Source organism: Oncorhynchus tshawytscha, unplaced genomic scaffold, assembly GCF_018296145.1.
Source record: "Oncorhynchus tshawytscha isolate Ot180627B unplaced genomic scaffold, Otsh_v2.0 Un_contig_4078_pilon_pilon, whole genome shotgun sequence".
Taxonomy (NCBI): domain Eukaryota; kingdom Metazoa; phylum Chordata; class Actinopteri; order Salmoniformes; family Salmonidae; genus Oncorhynchus; species Oncorhynchus tshawytscha.
In genome coordinates this window covers 248,564-272,474 of record NW_024609652.1, presented here as the reverse complement: position 1 = coordinate 272,474, position 23,911 = coordinate 248,564, and the positions used below count along the sequence as shown (strand labels likewise).

General features: G+C 46.8%; 1 protein-coding gene across 4 annotated transcripts in view; it reads left to right on the top strand.

Annotated features, from left to right (window-relative positions):
* LOC112253222 (aminopeptidase N) overlaps window positions 1–23,911 on the top strand; it is a 79,555-nt gene that overhangs the window by 5,698 nt on the left and 49,946 nt on the right. For all 4 annotated transcript variants that reach the window (XM_042316646.1, XM_042316647.1, XM_042316648.1 and 1 more), the window contains exons 4-15: window positions 2,051–2,177; window positions 3,223–3,377; window positions 8,646–8,759; window positions 8,893–9,036; window positions 12,039–12,104; window positions 13,260–13,325; window positions 14,983–15,158; window positions 20,627–20,703; window positions 22,379–22,512; window positions 22,608–22,663; window positions 22,768–22,809; window positions 23,044–23,149. In XM_042316646.1, coding sequence (XP_042172580.1) covers window positions 2,051–2,177; window positions 3,223–3,377; window positions 8,646–8,759; window positions 8,893–9,036; window positions 12,039–12,104; window positions 13,260–13,325; window positions 14,983–15,158; window positions 20,627–20,703; window positions 22,379–22,512; window positions 22,608–22,663; window positions 22,768–22,809; window positions 23,044–23,149 — 1,263 coding nt within the window. The remainder of the gene's footprint in view (window positions 1–2,050; window positions 2,178–3,222; window positions 3,378–8,645; window positions 8,760–8,892; window positions 9,037–12,038; window positions 12,105–13,259; window positions 13,326–14,982; window positions 15,159–20,626; window positions 20,704–22,378; window positions 22,513–22,607; window positions 22,664–22,767; window positions 22,810–23,043; window positions 23,150–23,911) is intronic.

The window sequence follows — 23,911 nt, the reverse complement described above, 5'->3', positions numbered from 1 at the left end:
CAGGGCTTTGTGATGGCCACTCCAATACCTTGACTTTGTTGTCCTTAAGCCATTTTGCCACAACTTTGGAAGTATGCTTGGGGTCATTGTTCATTTGGAAGACCCATTTGCGACCAAGCTTTAACTTCCTGACTGATGTCTTGAGATGTTGCTTCAATATATCCACATACTTTTCCTGCCTCATGATGCCATCTATTTTGTGAAGTGCACCAGCCCCTCCTGCAGCAAAGCACCCCTACAACATGATGCTGCCACCCCCGTGCTTCACGGTTGGGATGGTGTTCTTCGGCTTGCAAGCTTCCCCCTTTTTCCTCCAAACATAATGATGTTCATTATGGCCAAGCAGTTCTATTTTTGTTTCATCAGACCAGAGAACATTTCTTCAAAAAGTACGATCTTTGTCCCCATGTGCAGTTGCAAACCGTAGTCTGGCTTTTCTATGGCGGTTTTGGAGCAGTGGCTTCTTCCTTGCTGAGCGGCCTTTCATGTTATGTCGATATAGGACTCGTTTTACTGTGGATATAGATACTTTTGTACCTGCTTCCTCCAGAATCTTCACAAGGTCCTTTGCTGTTGTTCTGGGATTGATTTGCACTTTTAGCACCAAAGTATGTTCATCTCTAGGAGACAGAACGCATCTCCTTCCTGAGCGGTATGACGGCTGCGTGGTCCCGTGATGTTTATACTTGCGTACTATTGTTTGTACAGATGAACGTGGTTCCTTCAGGCGTTTGGAAATTGCTCCCAAGGATGAACCAGACTTGTGGAGGTCTACAATTTCTTTTCTGAGGTCTTGGCTGATTTCTTTTGATTTTCCCATGATGTCAAACAAAGAGGCACTGAGTTTGAAGGTAGGCCTTGAAATACATCCACAGGTACACCTCCAATTGACTCAAATTATGTCAATTTCTTGGAATTTTCAAGTTGTTTAAAGGCAGTGTATATAGTGTATATAAACTTCTGACCCAAGGGAATTGTGACACAGTGAATTATAAGTGAAATGATCTGTCTGTAAACAATTGTTGGAAAAATGACTTGTGTCATGCATAGACTGTAGTGATGACTGATACTGCTGTGGTTAGACTGTAGTGATGACTGATAGTGCTGTGGTTAGACTGTAGTGATGACTGATACTGCTGTGGTTAGACTGTAGTGATGGCTGATACTGCTGTGGTTAGACTGCAGTGATGACTGATGCTGCTGTGGTTAGACTGTAGTCATGACTGATACTGCTGTGGTTAGACTGTAGTCATGACTGATGCTGCTGTGGTTAGACTGTAGTGATGACTGATACTGCTGTGGTTAGACTGTAGTCATGACTGATACTGCTGTGGTTAGACTGTAGTGATGACTGATACTGCTGTGGTTAGACTGTAGTGATGACTGATACTGCTGTGGTTAGACTGTAGTCATGACTGATGCTGCTGTGGTTAAACTGTAGTCATGACTGATACTGCTGTGGTTAGACTGTAGGGATGACTGATACTGCTGTTGTTAGACTGTAGTTATGACTGATAGTGCTGTGGTTAGACTGTAGTGATGACTGATACTGCTGTGGTTAGACTGTAGTGATGGCTGATACTGCTGTGGTTAGACTGTAGTCATGACTGATGCTGCTGTGGTTAGACTGTAGTCATGACTGATGCTGCTGTGGTTAGACTGTAGTCATGACTGATACTGCTGTGGTTAGACTGTAGTCATGACTGATGCTGCTGTGGTTAGACTGTAGGGATGACTGATACTGCTGTGGTTAGACTGTAGTGATGACTGATACTGCTGTGGTTAGACTGTAGTGATGACTGATAGTGCTGTGGTTAGACTGTAGTCATGACTGATACTGCTGTGGTTAGACTGTAGGGATGACTGATTCTGCTGTGGTTAGACTGTAGTGATGACTGAGACTGCTGTGGTTAGACTGTAGTGATGACTGATAGTGCTGTGGTTAGACTGTAGTCATGACTGATAGTGTTGTGGTTAGACTGTAGTGATGACTGATACTGCTGTGGTTAGACTGTAGTCATGACTGATAGTTGATACTAATTGTTTGCAGGTCCGTATCTGGGCTCGGAGGAAAGCTATAGCTGAGGGACACGGAAACTATGCTCTCAATGTTACAGGACCAATGCTCAAATTTTTTCAACGATACTACAATGCCAGCTACCCACTGTCCAAGTCAGGTAAGTTAGCTTAACATTCAGACCTGTCAGGTAAATTAGCTTAGCATTCAGACCTGTCAGGTAAATTAGCTTAGCATTCAGACCTGTCAGGTAAATCAGATTAGCATTCAGACCTGTCAGGTAAATCAGATTAGCATTCAGACCTGTCAGGTAAATTAGCTTAGCATTCAGACCTGTCAGATTAGCATTCAGACCTGTCAGGTAAATCAGATTAGCATTCAGACCTGTCAGGTAAATCAGATTAGCATTCAGACCTGTCAGGTAAATCAGATTAGCAGGTAAATCAGTTTAGCATTCAGACCTGTCAGGTTAGTCAGATTAGCATTCAGACCTGTCAGGTAAGTTAGTGTTGTATTCAGACCTGTCAGGTAAATCAGATTAGCATTCAGACCTGTCAGGTAAGTTAGCATAGCATTCAGACCTGTCAGGTAAGTTAGCTTTGCATTCAGACCTGTCAGGTAAGTTAGCTTTGCATTCAGACCTGTCTGGTAAATTAGTGTTGTATTCAGACCTGTCAGGTAAGTTAGCTTTGCATGCAGACCTGTCAGGTAAGGTAGCTTAGCATTCAGACCTGTAAAGTAAGTTAGCTTAGCATTCAGACCTGTCAGGTAAGTTAGCTTAGCATTCAGACCTGTCAGGTAAGTTAGCTTTGTATTCAGACCTGTCAGGTAAGTTAGCTTAGCATTCAGACCTGTCAGGTAAGTTAGCTTTGCATGCAGACCTATCAGGTAAGTTAGCTTAGCCTTCAGACCTGTCAGGTAAGTTAGCTTAGCATTCAGACCTGTCAGGTAAGTTAGCTTTGCATGCAGACCTGTCAGGTAAGTCAGCGTTGTATTCCAACCTCAGCTCCATGAGTGCATGTGTACACATGTAGGCCTACACTTATATTATACTCTGTGAAACTAAGTCTCCCAACAGATTGTTGGTTACGTTCCAAATGGCTCCCTATTCCCTATAAAGTGCACTAAGGCTCTGGTCAAAAGTAGTGCACTATAAAGGGAATAGGGTACCATTTAGGCCTCCTTTATTGTCTTTTCCCCTGTAGACCAGATAGCTCTGCCTGACTTCAATGCTGGAGCCATGGAGAACTGGGGTCTGATCACCTACAGAGAGACAGCCCTCCTGTACGATCCAGCCATCTCCTCTGTTGGAAACAAAGAGAGAGTCTTGACTGTGGTGGCTCACGAACTGGCTCATATGGTAGTGTGTTCTCTATGACATCCCTGTACTTCCTGTCCAACCTATGACATCCCTGTACTTCCTGTCAAACCTATGACATCACTGTACTGCCTGTACAACCTATGACATTAATGTACCTAGTGTCCAACCTATGACATCACTATACTTCCTGTCTAACCTATGACATTACTGTACTTCCTGTCCAACCTATGACATCCCTGTACTTCCTGTCCAACCTATGACATCCCTGTACTTCCTGTCCAACCTATGACATCCCTGTACTTCCTGTCAAACCTATGACATCACTGTACTGCCTGTACAACCTATGACATTAATGTACTTAGTGTCCAACCTATGACATCACTATACTTCCTGTCCAACCTATGACATTACTGTACTTCCTGTCCAACCTATGACATCACATCCTGCAAGGAGAAACGTTGCTCGAGGATGACTAAGGTCCACAACATGAGCGCCAGGTAATGAGAGGAAGCCCAGTTGCCAGTTGCCGGGAGAAGATGGAACGAGATGGATTTTGGCCAGACATTCTGCTAATTTTCTCATCAATGAAACATTTCATCTCAATACAATTTTTTGTTCACAAAACTAGATTATGTTACAAACAGAGTGGACTAAGTTTAGCAGACTTGTTGTGTTGTTTAGAAGGAGTGCAAATGGAGTTATTGCACACGCACTTCACAGAGAAGGCGTTCCCTAATGGAAATATGCGCATACATGCTAGAACGCGCCAATAGTATCTCGCTAGCTCCTGCTTGGCTCTGCTCACCTCCTTGCTTGTTCTGCCCAATATGACTAATTGGTTCCCATTTGAAACGATGGGCTATGGTCTATCTTGGTTTAGATATAAAAAATCTTTGGTTAGAGTGTTGGGCTAGTAACCGGCAGGTAGCCTAGCGGTTAGAGTGTTGGGCTAGTAACCGGTAGGTAGCCTAGGGGTTAGAGCGTTGGGCTAGTAACCGGCAGGTAGCCTAGCGGTTAGAGTGTTGGGCTAGTAACCGGCAGGTAGCCTAGCGGTTAGAGTGTTGGGCTAGTAACCGGCAGGTAGCCTAGCGGTTAGAGTGTTGGGCTAGTAACCAGCAGGTAGCCTAGCGGTTAGAGTGTTGGGCTAGTAACCTGCAGGTAGCCTAGGGGTTAGAGCGTTGGACTAGTAACCAGCAGGTAGCCTAGTGGTTAGAGCGTTGGACTAGTAACCGGCAGGTAGGCTAGTGGTTAGTGTTGGGCTAGTAACCGGCAGGTAGCTTAAATCAAATCAAATCAAATTTATTTATATAGCCCTTCGTACATCAGCTGATATCTCAAAGTGCTGTACAGAAACCCAGCCTAAAACCCCAAACAGCAAGCAATGCAGGTGTAGAAGCACGGTGGCTAGGAAAAACTCCCTAGAAAGGCCAAAACCTAGGAAGAAACCTAGAGAGGAACCAGGCTATATGGGGTGGCCAGTCCTCTTCTGGCTGTGCCGGGTGGAGATTATAACAGAACATGGCCAAGATGTTCAAATGTTCATAAATGATCAGCATGTTCGAATAATAAGAAGGCAGAACAGTTGAAACTGGAGCAGCAGCACGGCCAGGTGGACTGGGGACTGCAAGGAGTCATCATGTCAGGTAATCCTGGGGCATGGTCCTAGGGCTCAGGTCCTCCGAGAGAGAGAAGGAGAGAATTAGGGAACGCACACGTAGATTCACACAGGACACCGAATAGGACAGGAGAAGTACTCCAGATATAACAAACTGACCCCAGCCCCCCGACACATAAATTACTGCAGCATAAATACTGGAGGCTGAGACAGGAGGGGTCAGGAGACACTGTGGACCCATCCGAGGACACCCCAGACAGGGCCAAACAGGAAGGATATAACCCCACCCACTTTGCCAAAGCACAGCCTCCACACCACAGCTTAGTGTTTAGAGTGTTGGGCTAGTAACTGGCAGGAGGCCTAGGGGTTAGTGTTGAGCTAGTAACTGGCAGGTAGTCTAGTGGTTAGAGTGTTGAACTAGTAACCGGCAGGTAGCCTAGTGGTTAGAGTGTTGGGCTAGTAACTGGCAGGAGGCCTAGGGGTTAGTGTTGAGCTAGTAACTGGCAGGTAGTCTAGTGGTTAGAGTGTTGAACTAGTAACCGGCAGGTAGCCTAGTGGTTAGAGTGTTGGGCTAGTAACCGGCAGGTAGCATAGCGGTTAGTGTTGGGCTAGTAACCGGCAGGTAGCCTAGTGGTTAGAGTGTTGGACTAGTAACCAGCCGGTAGCCTAGTGTTTAGAGTGTTGGGCTAGTAACCGGCAGGTAGCCTAGTGGTTAGAGCGTTGGACTAGTAACCAGCCGGTAGCCTAGTGTTTAGAGTGTTGGGCTAGTAACCGGCAGGTAGCCTAGTGGTTAGTGTTGGGCTAGTAGACAGCCGGTAGCATAGTGGTTAGAGTGTTGGGCCAGTAACCGGCAGGTAGCATAGCGGTTAGAGTGTTGGGCTAGTAACCAGCAGGTAGCCTAGTGGTTAGAGTGTTGGGCTAGTAACCGGTAGGTAGCCTAGTGGTTAGAGTGTTGGGCTAGTAACCGGCAGGTAGCCTAGCGGTTAGAGTGTTGGGCTAGTAACCGGCAGGTAGCCTAGCGGTTAGAGTGTTGGGCTAGTAACCGGCAGGTAGCCTAGTGGTTAGAGTGTTGGGCTAGTAACCGGCAGGTAGCCTAGCGGTTAGAGTGTTGGGCTAGTAACCAGCAGGTAGCCTAGTTGTTAGAGCGTTGGATTAGTAACCAGCCAGTAGCCGAGTGGTAGAGTGTTGGGCTAGTAACCGGCAGGTAGCTTAGTGTTTAGAGTGTTGGGCTAGTAACTGGCAGGTAGCCTAGGGGTTAGTGTTGGGCTAGTAACTGGCAGGTAGCCTAGTGGTTAGAACGTTGGACTAGTAACCGGTAGGTAGCCTAGCGGTTTGAGTGTTGGGCTAGTAACCGGCAGGTAGCCTAGGGGTTAGAGTGTTGGGCTAGTAACCGGCAGGTAGCCTAGTGGTTAGAGTGTTGGGCTAGTAACTGGCAGGTAGCCTAGTGGTTAGAGTGTTGGGCTAGTAACCGGCAGGTAGCCTAGCGGTTAGAGTGTTGGGCTAGTAACCGGCAGGTAGCCTAGTGGTTAGAGTGTTGGGCTAGTAACCGGCAGGTAGGCTAGAGGGTTAGAGTGTTGGGCTAGTGACCGGCAGGTAGCCTAGTGGTTAGAGTGTTGGGCTAGTAACTGGCAGGTAGCTTAGTGTTTAGAGTGTTGGGCTAGTAACCGGCAGGTAGCCTAGTGGTTAGTGTTGGGCTAGTAGACAGCCGGTAGCATAGTGGTTAGAGTGTTGGGCCAGTAACCGGCAGGTAGCATAGCGGTTAGAGTGTTGGGCTAGTAACCAGCAGGTAGCCTACTAGTTAGAGCGTTGGACTAGTAACCAGCAGGTAGCCTAGTGGTTAGAACGTTGGACTAGTAACCGGTAGGTAGCCTAGCGGTTAGAGTGTTGGGCTAGTAACCGGCAGGTAGCCTAGCGGTTAGAGTGTTGGGCTAGTAACCGGCAGGTAGCCTAGAGGGTTAGAGTGTTGGGCTAGTAACCGGCAGGTAGCCTAGCGGGTTAGAGTGTTGGGCTAGTAACCGGCAGGTAGCCTAGCGGTTAGAGTGTTGGGCTAGTAACCGGCAGGTAGCCTAGTTGTTAGAGCGTTGGATTAGTAACCAGCCAGTAGCCGAGTGGTAGAGTGTTGGGCTAGTAACCGGCAGGTAGCTTAGTGTTTAGAGTGTTGGGCTAGTAACTGGCAGGTAGCCTAGGGGTTAGTGTTGGGCTAGTAACTGGCAGGTAGCCTAGTGGTTAGAACGTTGGACTAGTAACCGGTAGGTAGCCTAGCGGTTTGAGTGTTGGGCTAGTAACCGGCAGGTAGCCTAGGGGTTAGAGTGTTGGGCTAGTAACCGGCAGGTAGCCTAGTGGTTAGAGTGTTGGGCTAGTAACTGGCAGGTAGCCTAGTGGTTAGAGTGTTGGGCTAGTAACCGGCAGGGAGCCTAGCGGTTAGAGTGTTGGGCTAGTAACCGGCAGGTAGCCTAGTGGTTAGAGTGTTGGATTAGTAACCAGCCAGTAGCCGAGTGGTAGAGTGTTGGGCTAGTAACTGGCAGGTAGCCTAGGGGTTAGTGTTGGGCTAGTAACTGGCAGGTATCCTAGTGTTTAGAGTGTTGGGCTAGTAACCGGCAGGTAGCCTAGGGGTTAGAGTGTTGGGCTAGTAACCGGCAGGAGGCTTAGTGTTTAGAGTGTTGGGCTAGTAACCGGCAGGTAGCCTAGTGGTTAGTGTTGGGCTAGTAGACAGCCGGTAGCCTAGTGGTTAGAGTGTTGGTCTAGTAACCGGCAAGAGGCCTAGGGGTTAGAGTGTTGGGCTAGTAACCGGCAGGTAGCCTAGCGGTTAGAGTGTTGGGCTAGTAACCGGCAGGTAGCCTAGTGGTTAGAGTGTTGGGCTAGTAACCAGCAGATAGCCTAGTGGTTAGAGTGTTGGGCTAGTAACCGACAGGTAGCTGAGTGTTTGGCTAGTAACCGGCAGGTAGCCTAGCGGTTAGAGTGTTGGGCTAGTACCTGGCAGGTAGCCTAGTGGTTAGAGTGTTGGGCTAGTAACCAGCAGATAGCCTAGTGGTTAGAGTGTTGGGCTAGTAACCGACAGGTAGCCGAGTGTTGGGCTAGTAGACAGCCGGTAGCCTAGTGGTTAGAGTGTTGGACTAGTAACCAGCAGGTAGCCTAGTGGTTAGAGTTTTGGGCTAGTAACCAGAAGGTAGCCTAGTGTTTAGAGTGTTGGGCTAGTAACCAGCAGGTAGCCTAGTGGTTAGAGCGTTGGACTAGTAACCGGCAGGTAGCCTAGCGGTTAGAGTGTTGGGCCAGTAACCGAAAGGTCTCTAGTTCAAATCCCCAAGTTTACAAGGTGAAAAATCTGTTGATGTGCCATTAAAGAAGCCACTTAATCCTAATTGCCCCAGGATCACCGTTGATTATGGCAGACCTTGGCCTTGATCACATTCTCCTCGGGTGTCTCAGGGTGAGTTGGGGTATCAAATGTTTTGGTCACAAGCAGCGAATACAACAGGTGGTGAATTTATAATGAAATACGAAAAACATGTTTTCAATTCATACCTTTGTATTAATACGTACTTGTATCTGTGTTAAATACTACCAATACAAGTACCAACCTAATTATTAATATTGGTCAGAGCTGGTGAAAGGTAATGCACTGCTTCATAGGGAACAGACGGCCATTTTGGATGTGATTGTTCCCGAGGTGTGACATGATCCTGTGTCCACAGTGGTTTGGGAACCTGGTGACTCTGAGATGGTGGAATGACCTGTGGCTGAACGAGGGCTTTGCCAGCTACGTGGAGTATCTAGGAGCTGACTATGCTGAACCCACGTGGAACATCGTAAGACTGATCACCCTCACAGGAGGATTAATCTGATCATATAGAGTACAGTAAGACTGATCACCCTTACAGGAGGATTGATCTGATCATATAGAGTACAGTAAGACTGATCACTCTCCCTCTCTCTCCCTAGAAAGAGCAGACCATCCTGAATGATGTCCACAAGGTGTTTGCTGTGGACGCCCTGGCCTCATCTCATCCTCTGTCCCGGAAAGAGGAGGAAGTCAACCAGCCTGACGAGATCAGTGAGATGTTCAACACCATCTCCTACAGCAAGGTTCTCTATGTTCTGGAACATCTCCTACAGCAAGGTTTTCTATGTTCTAGAACATCTCCTACAGCAAGGTTTTCTATGTTCTAGAACATCTCCTACAGCAAGGTTCTCTATGTTCGAGAACATCTCCTACAGCAAGGTTCTCTATGTTCTAGACCATCTCCTAACAGCAAGGTTCTCTATGTTCTAGAACATCTCCTACAGCAAGGTTCTATGTTCTAGACCATCTCCTACAGAAATGTTCTCTATTGCTCTCCATGTTCTAGACCATCTCCTACAGCAAGTTTCTCTATGGTTCTCCATGTTCTGGACCATCTCCTACAGCAAGGTTCTCTATGGTTCTCCATGTTCTAGACCATCTCCTACAGCAAGGTTCTCCATGGTTCTCCATGTTCTAGACCATCTCCTACAGCAAAGTTCTCCATGGTTCTCAACATTTAAAGACCCGAAGAAAGCATGCCTCCCACCCCTTCCCATCCCACCCAGAAACGTATCAGTGCCCCTCCAACCCATCCATCCCTTGATTCAACCAGTAGATTCCCTCCAATCGCCCCCTCCCTCCCCCACAATGACCAGACACCCCCACCCCCCACACACCTTCCCCGTGGGCCTGGAATCAAAGAACATAATACAAGTCTAAATAAATATCTGTAACTGGTTTGTGTGTGTTGGGCTTTAGCTGCAATTATTCTTCAAGACACTCCCACATCATATGGAGGAATGTGCCGACCTGATTCAGGGGACACAGTGAACAGTTGGGGACAATTTCCTCATACAATATTTCCTTGGTGTTAAATACATTCTGTGAACAAACTTAAAATGTAAATGTGGATGGTTCGGATTACGGGATGCCAAAATCACATTTTTCCATATCCTGTTCCAGTTAAAGGGTGGTTCAGATTAAATTAAATCTGTGGACCAGGTAGAATAGAGTGTTTGTTGAGAACGTGCTAACACAGTTAACAAGATGTTCAACACCATCACCTACTGCAAGGTTTTTCTCTGTTCTCGACCACATATACAACAGAGACTGGTAGAGAGTATCTCACTGTAAAACACAAGCTGGGAGATACATGGTTACACCTTCTCTATCTGGTGTAGTAGTGAGCTACATGGTTACACCTTCTCTCTCTAGTGTAGTAGAGAGCTCCATGGTTACACCTTCTCTCTCTGGTGGAGTAGGGAGCTCCATGGTTACACCTTCTCTCTCTGGTGTAGTAGGGAGCTCCATGGTTACACCTTCTCTCTCTGGTGTAGTAGGGAGCTCCATGGTTACACCTTCTCTCTCTGGTGTAGTAGGGAGCTCCATGGTTACACCTTCTCTCTCTGGTGTAGTAGGGAGATCCATGGTTACACCTTCTCTCTCTGGTGTAGTAGGGAGCTCCATGGTTACACCTTGTCTCTCTGGTGTAGTAGGGAGCTCCATGCTTACACTTTCTCTCTCTGGTGTAGTAGGGAGATCCATGGTTACACCTTCTCTATCTGGTGTAGTAGGGAGCTCAATGGTTACACCTTCTCTCTCTGGTGGAGTAGGGAGCTCCATGGTTACACCTTCTCTCTCTGGTGTAGTAGGGAGCTCCATGGTTACACCTTCTCTCTCTGGTGGAGTAGGGAGCTCCATGGTTACACCTTCTCTCTCTGGTGTAGTAGGGAGATCCATGGTTACACCTTCTCTCTCTGGTGTAGTAGGGAGATCCATGGTTACACCTTCTCTCTCTGGTGTAGTAGGGAGCTCCATGGTTACACCTTCTCTCTCTGGTGTAGTAGGGAGCTCCATGGTTACACCTTCTCTCTCTGGTGTAGTAGTGAGCTCCATGGTTACACCTTCTCTCTCTGGTGTAGTAGGGAGATCCATGGTTTCACCTTCTCTCTCTGGTGTAGTAGTGAGCTACATGGTTACACCTTCTCTCTCTGGTGTAGTAGAGAGCTCCATGGTTACACCTTCTCTCTCTGGTGTAGTAGGGAGCTCCATGGTTACACCTTCTCTCTAGTGTAGTAGGGAGATCCTTGGTTACACCTTCTCTCTCTGGTGTAGTAGGGAGATCCATGGTTACACCTTCTCACTCTAGTGTAGTAGGGAGATCCATGGTTACACCTTCTCTCTCTGGTGTAGTAGGGAGATCCATGGTTACACCTTCTCTCTCTGGTGTAGTAGGGAGCTCCATGGTTACACCTTCTCTCTAGTGTAGTAGGGAGCTCCATGGTTACACCTTAGCTCTAGTGTTGTAGGGAGCTCCATGGTTACACCTTTTCTCTAGTGTAGTAGGGAGATCCATGGTTACACCTTCTCTCTCTGGTGTAGTAGGGAGCTACATGGTTACACCTTCTCTCTAGTGTAGTAGGGAGCTCCATGGTTACACCTTCTCTCTAGTGTAGTAGGGAGCTCCATGGTTACACCTTAGCTCTAGTGTTGTAGGGAGCTCCATGGTTACACCTTTTCTCTAGTGTAGTAGGGAGATCCATGGTTACACCTTCTCTCTCTAGTGTAGTAGGGAGCTCCATGGTTACACCTTCTCTCTCTGGTGTAGTAGGGAGCTCCATGGTTAAACCTTCTCTCTAGTGTAGTAGGGAGCTCCATGGTTACACCTTCTCTCTCTGGTGTAGTAGGGAGCTACATGGTTACACCTTCTCTCTAGTGTAGTAGAGAGCTCCATGGTTACACCTTCTCTCTCTGGTGTAGTAGGGAGCTACATGGTTACACCTTCTCTCTAGTGTAGTAGAGAGCTCCATGGTTACACCTTCTCTCTCTGGTGTAGTAGGGAGATCCATGGTTACACCTTCTCTCTAGTGTAGTAGAGAGCTCTATGGTTACACCTTCTCTCTCTAGTGTAGTAGGGAGCTCCATGGTTACACCTTCTCTCTCTGGTGTAGTAGGGAGCTCCATGGTTACATCTACTCTCAAGTAAAGAGGTCCCAGAATATTTGTTGATCTGACTGGAAAAAAACCTTAAACTCCAATGTGACTGTTTTTCTCTTTCTCAAATCCTGTGATCTCTTCCACCCAGGGTGCTGCAGTTCTGAGGATGCTTTCTGAGTTCCTGACAGAGCCGGTCTTCGCCAGAGGACTTAGTGTGAGTATTGTTACAATGTATTAACCAGAGGACTCACTGTGAGTATAGTTACAGTATATTAACCAGAGGACTCACTGTGAGTATAGTTACAGTATATTAACCAGAGGACTCACTGTGAGTGTAGTTACAGTATATTAACCAGAGGACTCACTGTGAGTATAGTTACAGTATATTAACCAGAGGACTCACTGTGAGTATATTAACCAGAGGACTCACTGTGAGTGTAGTTACAGTATATTAACCAGAGGACTCACTGTGAGTGTAGTTACAACAGTATATTAACCAGAGGACTCACTGTGAGTGTAGTTACAGTGTATTAACTAGAGGACTCACTGTGAGTACAGTTACAGTATATTAACCAGAGGACTCACTGTGAGTGTAGTTACAGTGTATTAACTAGAGGACTCACTGTGAGTATAGTTACAGTATATTAACTAGAGGACTCACTGTGAGTATAGTTACAGTATATTAACCAGAGGACTCACTGTGAGTATATTAACCAGAGGACTCACTGTGAGTATATGTCCAGAAGTCATCAGAGGTGGTCTACAGTATGTTGTCCAGGGGTCAGATGAGGTCGGTGGAGACAGCAGGGAATCAACCGACATCATGACACTTCCACCACTTCTCTCTCTCTCTCTCTCTCTCTCTCTCTCTCTCTCTCTCTCTCTCTCTCTCTCTCTCTCTCTCTCTCTCTCTCTCTCTCTCTCTCTCTCTCTCTCTCTCTCTCTCTCCTCCTCTCTCTCTCTCTCTCTCTCCCTCCTCTCTCTCTCTCTCCCTGCCTCTCTCTCTCTCTCTCTCTCTCTCTCTCACTCTCTCTCTCTCTCTCTCCCTGCCTCTCTCTCTCTCTCTCTCTCCTCTCTCTCTCTCTCTCTCTCTCTCTCTCTCTCTCTCTCTCTCTCTCTCTCCCTGCCTCTCTCTCTCTCTCTCTCTCTCTCTCTCTCTCTCTCTCTCTCTCTCTCTCTCTCTCTCTCTCTCTCTCTCTCTCTCTCTCTCTCTCTCTCTCTCTCTCTCTCTCTCTCTCTCTCTGATAAATCTCTCTCTCTCTCTCTCTCCTCCTCTCTCTCTCTCCTGCCTCTCTCTCTCCCACCTCTCTCTTTCCCTCCCGCTGCCTCTTTCCCCCTCTCCCCCCTCTCTCTCTCCTCTCTCTCTCAGTCATACCTGAATGAGTTTGCCTTCAACAACACAGTGTATTCAGATCTCTGGGATCATCTTCAGAAAGTAAGTCCTATTTTCTACCATTTCTACAGTATGATAAATAGACCTCTATACTCTCTCTGTGATCTGTATACTATCTCTGGTCTCCCTCTCTCCTCTCTGGGATCATCTTCACCATGGATACAGTATGATAAATAAACCTCTATACTATCTCTATGATCTCCCTCTCTCCTCTCTGGGATCATCTTCACCATGGATACAGTATGATAAATAGACCTCTATACTCTCTCTATGATCTGTCTCTCTATTATCTCATTTTCAATCTACAATTAGCTTTCTACTAAAATGAGTATTAAATATAATTGTGTATTGTGTGTGGAAAACCCCCTGTGGTTGAAATCTGTCTTGAACAACCCAAGAGATTGTGCCGTTGTACTCTCTATCATTAAATCTGTCTTGAACGACCCTAGAGATGGTGCCGTTGTACTCTCTATCATTAAATCTGTCTTGAACGACCCTAGAGATGGTGCCGTTGTACTCTCTATCATTAAATCTGTCTTGAACGACCCTAGAGATGGTGCCGTTGTACTCTCTATCATTAAATCTGTCTTGAACGACCCTAGAGATGGTGCCGTTGTACTCTCTATCATTAAATCTGTCTTGAACGACCCTAGAGATGGTGCCGTTGTACTTTCTTGAACGACCCTAGAGATGGTGCCGTTGTACTATCATTAAATCTGTCTTGAACGACCCTAGAGATGGTGCCGTTGTACTCTCTATCATTAAATCTGTCTTGAACGACCCTAGAGATGGTGCCGTTGTACTCTCTATCATTAAATCTGTTCTGAACGACCCTAGAGATGGTGCCGTTGTACTCTCATTTAAATCTGTCTTGAACGACCCTAGAGATGGTGCCGTTGTACTCTCATTTAAATCTGTCTTGAACGACCCTAGAGATGGTGCCGTTGTACTCTACTTCATTAAATCTGTTCTGAACGACCCTAGAGATGTTGCCGTTGTACTCTCTATCATTAAATCTGTCTTGAACGACCCTAGAGATGGTGCCGTTGTACTCTTTATCATTAAATCTGTCTTGAACGACCCAAGAGATGGTGCCGTTGTACTCTCTATCATTAAATCTGTCTTGAACGACCCTAGAGATGGTGCCGTTGTACTCTCTATCATTAAATCTGTCTTGAGCGACCCTAGAGATGGTGCCGTTGTACTCTCTATCATTAAATCTGTCTTGAACGACCCTAGAGATGGTGCCTTTCTACTCTCTATCATTAAATCTGTTCTGAACGACCCTAGAGATGGTGCCGTTGTACTCTCTATCATTAAATCTGTTCTGAACGACCCTAGAGATGGTGCCGTTGTACTCTCATTAAATCTGTCTTGAACGACCCTAGAGATGGTGCCGTTGTACTCTCATTAAATCTGTCTTGAACGACCCTAGAGATGGTGCCGTTGTACTCTCTATCATTAAATCTGTCTTGAACGACCCTAGAGATGGTGCTGTTGTACTCTCTATCATTAAATCTGTCTTGAAAGACCCTAGAGATGGTGCCTTTCTACTCTCTATCATTAAATCTGTCTTGAACGACCCTAGAGATGGTGCCGTTGTACTCTCCATCATTAAATCTGTTCTGAACGACCCTAGAGATGTTGCCGTTGTACTCTCCTTCATTAAGGTGTTGTTATGTGTTCCATCCTCTGACAGGCAGTCCTCACCACTCCAGGGATGAGTCTACCTCACACAGTGCATGACATCATGAACCGCTGGATCCTTCAGATGGGCTTCCCAGTGGTTACCATAGATACGGCCACAGGACACATTACCCAGAAGCACTTCCTCCTGGACCCTGACTCTGTAGTGGACAGACCCTCTCCATACAAGTAAATATTCTTCTTGAGCTCATTTCTGTGAGCGTTGGGCCAGTGACTGAAAGGTTGCTGTTTGTAATCCCCGAGCCGTTCTGCCCAGTTAACCCCTAACAACAAGGCAGTTAACCCCCAAAAACAATGCAGTTAACCCCTAACAACAAGGCAGTTAACCCCCAAAAACAATGCAGTTAACCGCCAACAACAAGGCAGTTAACCCCCAACGACAAGGCAGTTAACCCCCAAAAACAATGCAGTTAACCCCTAACAACAAGGCAGTTAACCCCCAACAACAAGGCAGTTAACCCCCAACAACAAGGCAGTTAACCCCCAACGACAAGGCAGTTAACCCCCAACGACAAGGCAGTTAACCCCCAACGACAAGGCAGTTAACCCCCAACAACAAGGCAGTTAACCCCCAACAACAGGGAAGTTAACAACAGGGAAGTTAACCCCCAACAACAGGGAAGTTAACCCCCAACAGCAAGGCAAATAACCCCCAGCAGCAAGGCAGTTAACCCCCTGCAGCAAGGCAGTTTGTTAACCCCCAACAACAAGGCAATTGGTTAACCCCCAACAACAAGGCAATTAGTTAACCCCCAACAAGGCAGTTAACCCCCAACAACAAATCAAATCAAATCAAATTTTATTTGTCACATACACATGGTTAGCAGATGTTAATGCGAGTGTAGCGAAATGCTTGTGCTTCTAGTTCCGACAATGCAGTAATAACCAACAAGTAATCTAACTAACAATTCCAATTCCTTATTAAAGTGGCTGGAGTTAAGTCAGTGTGTTGGCAGCAGCCACTCAATGTTAGTGGTGGCTGTTTAACAGTCTGATGGCCTTGAGATAGAAGCTGTTTTTCAGTCTCTCGGTCCCAGCTTTGATGCACCTGTACTGACCTCGCCTTCTGGATGATAGCGGGGTGAACAGGCAGTGGCTCGGGTGGTTGTTGTCCTTGATGATCTTTATGGCCTTCCTATAACATCGGGTGGTGTAGGTGTCCTGGAGGGCAGGTAGTTTGCCCCCGGTGATGCGTTGTGCAGACCTCACTACCCTCTGGAGAGCCTTACGGTTGTGGGCGGAACAGTTGCCGTACCAGGCGGTGATACAGCCCGCCAGGATGCTCTCGATTGTGCATCTGTAGAAGTTTGTGAGTGCTTTTGGTGACAAACCGAATTTCTTCAGCCTCCTGAGGTTGAAGAGGCGCTGCTGCGCCTTCTTCACGATGCTGTCTGTGTGGGTGGACCAATTCAGTTTGTCTGTGATGTGTACTACTGTTCCATCGATGTGGATAGGGGGGTGTTCCCTCTGCTGTTTCCTGAAGTCCACAATCATCTCCTTAGTTTTGTTGACGTTGAGTGTGAGGTTATTTTCCTGACACCACACTCCGAGGGCCCTCACCTCCTCCCTGTAGGCCGTCTCGTCGTTGTTGGTAATCAAGCCTACCACTGTTGTGTCGTCCGCAAACTTGATGATTGAGTTGGAGGCGTGCGTGGCCACGCAGTCGTGGGTGAACAGGGAGTACAGGAGAGGGCTCAGAATGCACCCTTGTGGGGCCCCAGTGTTGAGGATCAGCGGGGAGGAGATGTTGTTGCCTACCCTCACCACCTGGGGGCGGCCCGTCAGGAAGTCCAGTACCCAGTTGCACAGGGCGGGGTCGAGACCCAGGGTCTCGAGCTTGATGACGAGCTTGGAGGGTACTATGGTGTTAAATGCCGAGCTGTAGTCGATGAACAGCATTCTCACATAGGTATTCCTCTTGTCCAGATGGTTTAGGGTAGTGTGCAGTGTGGTTGAGATTGCATCGTCTGTGGACCTATTTGGGCGGTAAGCAAATTGGAGTGGGTCTAGGGTGTCAGGTAGGGTGGAGGTGATATGGTCCTTGACTAGTCTCTCAAAGTACTTCATGATGACGGAAGTGAGTGCTACGGGGCGGTAGTCGTTTAGCTCAGTTACCTTAGCTTTCTTGGGAACAGGAACAATGGTGGCCCTCTTGAAGCATGTGGGAACAGCAGACTGGGATAGGGATTGGTTGAATATGTCCATAAACACACCAGCCAGCTGGTCTGCGCATGCTCTGAGGGCGTGGCTGGGGATGCCGTCTGGGCCTGTAGCCTTGCGAGGGTTAACACATTTAAATGTTTTACTCACCTCTGCTGCAGTAAAGGAGAGGACGCATGTTTTGGTTGCAGGCCATGTCAGTGGCACTGTATTGTCCTCAAAGCGGGCAAAAAAGTTATTTAGTCTGCCTGGGAGCAAGACATCCTGGTCCGTGACGGGGCTGGTTTTCTTTTTTTAATCCGTGATTGACTGTAGTCCCTGCCACATACCTCTTGTGTCTGAGCCGTTGAATTGAGATTCTACTTTGTCTCTATACTGACGCTTAGCTTGTTTGATTGCCTAGCGGAGGGAATAGCTACACTGTTTGTATTCGGTCATGTTACCGGTCACCTTGCCCTGATTAAAAGCAGTGGTTCGCGCTTTCAGTTTCACGCGAATGCTGCCATCAATCCACGGTTTCTGGTTTGGGAATGTTTGAATCGTTGCTATGGGAACGACATCTTCAACGCATGTTCTAATGAACTCGCACACCGAATCAGCGTATTCGTCAATGTTGTTGTCTGACGCAATACGAAACATCTCCCAGTCCACGTGATGGAAGCAGTCTTGGAGTGTGGAATCAGATTGGTCGGACCAGCGTTGAACAGACCTCAGCGTGGGAGCTTCTTGTTTTAGTTTCTGTCTGTAGGCAGGGATCAACAAAATGGAGTCGTGGTCAGCTTTTCCGAAAGGAGGGCGGGGCAGGGCCTTATATGCGTCGCGGAAGTTAGAATAGCAGTGATCCAAGGTTTTGCCAGGCTGGGATCCTTGTTTTCATTCCTTGTTAAAATCCCCAGTTCTGGATGTGAAAAAGGCAGGACCACAGGATGCTACCCTTGCTCGGATTTCATCAACCTTGTTGTCAAAGTCATATTCTTGGTCCCGTAGTCTGATGGTGAGTTGGGTGAAAGGCAGGACGGATCTGCTCATATTCTTGGTCGTATATGGTGAGTTGACAGTAGTTCTTCTCGACTGTATGTAATGAAACCTAAGATGACCTGGGGTACTAATGTAAGAAATAACACGTAAAAAAAACAAAAAACTGCATAGTTTCCTAGGAATGCGAAGCGAGGCGGCCATCTCTGTCGGCGCCGGAAGTTCAGTTAAGGCAGTTAACCCCCAACATCAAGGCAGTTAACCCCCAACAACAGGGTAGTTAAACCCCAACAGCAAGGCAGTTAACCCCCAACAGCAAGGCAGTTAGTTAACCCCCTGCAGCAAATCAAATCAAATCAAATGTATTTATATAGCCCTTTGTACATCAGCTGATATCTCAAAGTGCTGTACAGAAACCCAGCCTAAAACCCCAAACAGCAAGCAATGCAGGTGTAGAAGCACGGTGGCTAGGAAAAACTCCCTAGGAAGGCCAAAACCTAGGAAGAAACCTATAGAGGAACCAGGCTATGTGGGGTGGCAAGTCCTCATCTGGCTGTGCCGGGTGGAGATTATAACAGAACATGGCCAAGATGTTCAAATGTTCATAAATGACCAGCATGGTCAAATAATAATAATCACAGGCAGAACAGTTGAAACTGGAGCAGCAGTACGGCCAGGTGGACTGGGGACAGCAAGGAGTCATCATGTCAGGTAGTCCTGAGGCATGGTCCTAGGGCTCAGGTCCTCCGAGAGAGAGAGAGAAAGAGAGAATTAGAGAGAGCATACTTAAATTCACACAGGACACCGGATAGGACAGGAGAAGTACTCCAGATATAACAAACTGACCCTAGCCCCCGACACATAAACTACTGCAGCATAAATACTGGAGGCTGAGACAGGAGGGGTCAGGAGACACTGTGGCCCCATCCGATGACACCCCCAGACAGGGCCAAACAGGAAGGATATAACCCCACCCACTTTGCCAAAGCACAGCAAGGCAGTTAGTTAACCCCCAACAACAAGGCAGTTAGTTAACCCCCAACAGCCTGGGGTTAAGGAGGGGTTTGTACATACTGGGGTTAAGGAGGGGTTAGTACATACTGGGGTTAAGGAGGGGTTAGTACAGCCTGGGGTTAAGGACGGGTTAGTACAGCCTGGGGTTAGTACAGCCTGGGGTTAAGGAGGGGTTAGTATAGTCTGGGGTTAAGGAGGGGTTAGTATAGTCTGGGGTTAAGGAGGGGTTAGTATAGTCTGGGGTTAGTACAGCCAGGGGTTAAGGAGGGGTTAGTAGTCTGGGGTTAAGGAGGGGTTAGTATAGTCTGGGGTTAGTACAGCCAGGGGTTAAGGAGGGGTTAGTATAGTCTGGGGTTAAGGAGGGGTTAGTATATCATCTACTGTATCTTGCCTATGCTGCTCTGTACCATCACTCATTCATATATCCTTATGTACATATTCTTTATCCCCTTACACTGTGTATAAGACAGTAGTTTTTTTTTTGGAATTGTTAGTTAGATTACTTGCTCGTTATTACTGCATTGTCGGAACTAGAAGCACAAGCATTAGTACACCTGGCATTAACATCTGCTAACCTGGGTATGTGACAAATAAAATTTGATTTGATTTGTTTGTATAGTCTGGGGTTAGTATAGTCTGGGGTTAAGGAGGGGTTAGTATAGTCTGGGGTTAGTACAGCCAGGGGTTAGTACAGTCTGGAGTTAAGGAGGGGTTAATACAGCCTGGGGTTAAGGAGGGGTTATAGTACATACTGGGGTTAGTACAGTCTGGGAGTTAAGGAGGGATTAGTACATACTGGGGTTAGTACAGCCTGGGATTAAGGAGGGGTTAGTACAGCCTGGGGTTAGTACAGTCTGGGGTTAAGGAGGGATTAGTACAGCCTGGGGTTAAGGAGGGGTTAGTACAGCCTGGGGTTAGTACAGTCTGGGAGTTAAGAAGGGATTAGTATAGTCTGGGGTTAAGGAGGGGTTAGTACAGCCTGGGGTTAAGGAGGGGTTAGTACAGCCTGGGGTTGAGGAGGGGTTAGTATAGTCTGGGGTTAAGGAGGGGTTAGTACAGCCTGGGGTTAAGGAGGGGTTAGTACAGCTTGGGGTTAAGGAGGGGTTGGTACAGCCTGGGGTTAGTACAGCCTGGGGTTAAGGAGGGGTTAGTACAGCCTGGGGTTAAGGAGGGGTTAGTATAGTCTGGGGTTAAGGATGGGTTAGTATAGTCTGGGGTTAAGGAGGGGTTAGTACAGCCTGGGTTTAAGGAGGGGTTAGTACAGCCTGGGGTTAAGGAGGGGTTAGTACAGCCTGGGGTTAGTTTAGACTGGGGATAAGGAGGGGCTAGTACATCCTAGGGTTAAGGACGGGTTAGTACATCCTGGTGTTAAGGAGGGGGGTTCGTTCAGCTTGGGTCATGATCATTCAACAATAAGGTCATGATGATAAACCCCCAAATCATCTTTAATTCAGTCACCTGACCATCCTGTTCCCATGTCTTTTTAGTTACACCTGGTTGGTCCCCATCAAATGGATGAAGGGAGGAGTTGAGAGAGAGCAACACTGGCTTCTTCAGGAAACAGGTATTTCTAATGCCAGTGTTTGTGTCAAATGAAGTCCTGCATGGGTATAAGTGGAGATGTCCCTGGACTAATGGACAGGTCCATGGGTATCAGTGGAGATGTCTCTGGACTAATGACTAATGGACAGGTCCATGGGTATCAGTGGAGATGTCTCTGGACTAATGACTAATGGACAGGCCCATGGGTATAGGTGGAGATGTCCCTGGACTAATGACTAATGGACAGGTCCATGGGTATCAGTTGAGATGTCCCTGGACTAATGACTAATGGACAGGTCCATGGGTGTCAGTTGAGATGTCCCTGGACTAATGACTAATGAACAGGTCCATGGGTATCAGTTGAGATGTCCCTGGACTAATGACTAATGGACAGGTCCATGGGTGTCAGTTGAGATGTCCCTGGACTAATGACTAATGAACAGGCCCATGGGTATCAGTGGAGATGTCCCTGGACTAATGACTAATGAACAGGTCCATGGGTATCAGTGGAGATGTCCCTGGACTAATGACTAATGAACAGGTCCATGGGTATCAGTGGAGATGTCCCTGGACTAATGAACAGGCCCATGGGTATCAGTGGAGATGTCCCTGGACTAATGACTAATGGACAGGCCCATGGGTATTAGTGGAGATGTCCCTGGACTAATGAACAGGTCCATGGGTATCAGTGCAGATGTCCCTGGACTAATGACTAATGAACAGGTCCATGGGTATCAGTGCAGATGTCCCTGGACTAATGAACAGGCCCATGGGTATTAGTGGAGATGTCCCTGGACTAATGAACAGGTCCATGGGTATCAGTGCAGATGTCCCTGGACTAATGAACAGGTCCATGGGTATTAGTGGAGATGTCCCTGGACTAATGAACAGGCCCATGGGTATCAGTGGAGATGTCCCTGGACTAATGAACAGGCCCATGGGTATCAGTGGAGATGTCCCTGGACTAATGAACAGGTCCATGGGTATCAGTTGAGATGTCCCTGGACTAATGACTAATGAACAGGTCCATGGGTATCAGTGCAGATGTCCCTGGACTAATGAACAGGCCCATGGGTATCAGTGGAGATGTCCCTGGACTAATGGGTATCAGTAATGTCCCTGACAGGCCCATGGGTATGAACAGTGGAGATGTCCCTGGACTAATGAACAGGTCCATGGGTATCAGTGCAGATGTCCCTGGACTAATGACTAATGAACAGGTCCATGGGTATCAGTGCAGATGTCCCTGGACTAATGAGCAGGCCCATGGGTATTAGTGGAGATGTCCCTGGACTAATGAACAGGTCCATGGGTATCAGTGCAGATGTCCCTGGACTAATGAACAGGTCCATGGGTATCAGTGCAGATGTCCCTGGACTAATGACTAATGAACAGGTCCATGGGTATCAGTGCAGATGTCCCTGGACTAATGAACTGGCCAGGTCATGTTATTGTTCATCGTAACAGGAAGTTCTGTGTTGAATCCTAACTTGAGACCAAGGTTGCAAAATTATGGTAACTTTCCCAAAAAGTCCCTGTTTTCCATAAATCGTGGTTGGAGTTTTCATGGAATTACTTGGGAATTAGCGGGAAGTCAGGGAATCCTCTAACCAGGATATTCTGGAAAACCAGTGAATTTTGTCAAATCTGGCAGAATGTTGCCTTTCTGTGACCAGTGTGTTGCTTTCCTCCAATAGACAGACACCCCCCCATGACAACAGCAGGATCTGAGTGGGTTCTGGCCAACCTCAATGTGTCTGGCTATTACAGGGTTAACTACGACATGGACAACTGGGAACGACTCCTCAACCAGCTCACCACAGACCACACGGTCAGTATACGTTATTAATCCAATCTTATGTGGATATTACCTATCAGAGTATGATTCCATATGACGCATGGTAACATCAGAACTTCTGTGTGCAGGTCATTCCTTTAATTAACAGAGCTCAAATAGTGGATGATGCCTTCAATCTGGCCAGGTAAAGCTCTTTCTTACTCCCCCCGACCTACTGTATTTCCTGGTGAACTGTGTGGAAGCTGGAAGCTGATGCGGTTGTGCTGTCATATTGTTGTGTGTTTCCAGGGCCAAGGTGATCAACACGACATTAGCTCTGAGGACCACCAGGTAACTAGAGTAATATATTCTACTATACAGATTATATATTACCAGGTACCTGTCTCAGGAGAAAGACTCCGTCCCCTGGGAGTCAGTTCTTATATTATATATTACCAGGTACCTGTCTCAGGAGAGAGACTCCGTCCCCTGGGAGTCAGTTCTTATATTATATATTACCAGGTACCTGTCTCAGGAGAGAGACTCCGTCCCCTGGGAGTCAGTTCTTATATTATATATTACCAGGTACCTGTCTCAGGAGAGAGACTACATCCCCTGGGAGTCAGCTCTCAGGAATCTCAACTACTATATCCTCATGTTCGACCGTGGACAGGCATACGGGGTGCTACAGGTGGGTTCTCACTATAATATGATATATCATTCATTTACAGTTGCAAAAGATCTGTCGTCGTCCCAAATTCTCCTGGTTTTCCAGAAATCCTGTTAGAAGGATTACAGATTCCCTGCAAAACCCGGGAATGTTTTAAAAGGTTACTGTAATTCTGCTACCCTGAATATACAATATACTATAGTAATAATATGTTATAGTCTGAAATATTGGCCTCTAGTGACAGACATGAAGCTTCTGCTACCCTAAATATACAATATACTATAGTAATAATATGTTATAGTCTGAAATATTGGCCTCTAGTGAAGCCATGAAGCTCTAGTATCATCTTTAACTGAACATAGTTTTCGTACTTAAGAAAATGACATAGAACAACTTACAACATGTCATTATTTGTCTCATGGGCTAATACAACCACAATATAATCAGATCATTATGTTCTCTGGAATACTGGAGTCTGATGACAATTGTGAAACACTGCTATTATTGATTATGGTTGTAGTGCATGAGACAATGACAAAGATCAACAACAACAACACACGAAGATCAACAACAACAACACACGGAGGACATAACAAAGACCAACACAGAGGACATAGAGGACATAACAAAGACCAACATAGAGGACATAACAAAGACCAACATAGAGGACATAGAGGACATAACAAAGACCAACATAGAGGACATAGAGGACATAACAAAGACCAACATAGAGGACATAACAAAGACCAACATAGAGGACATAGAGGACATAACAAAGACCAA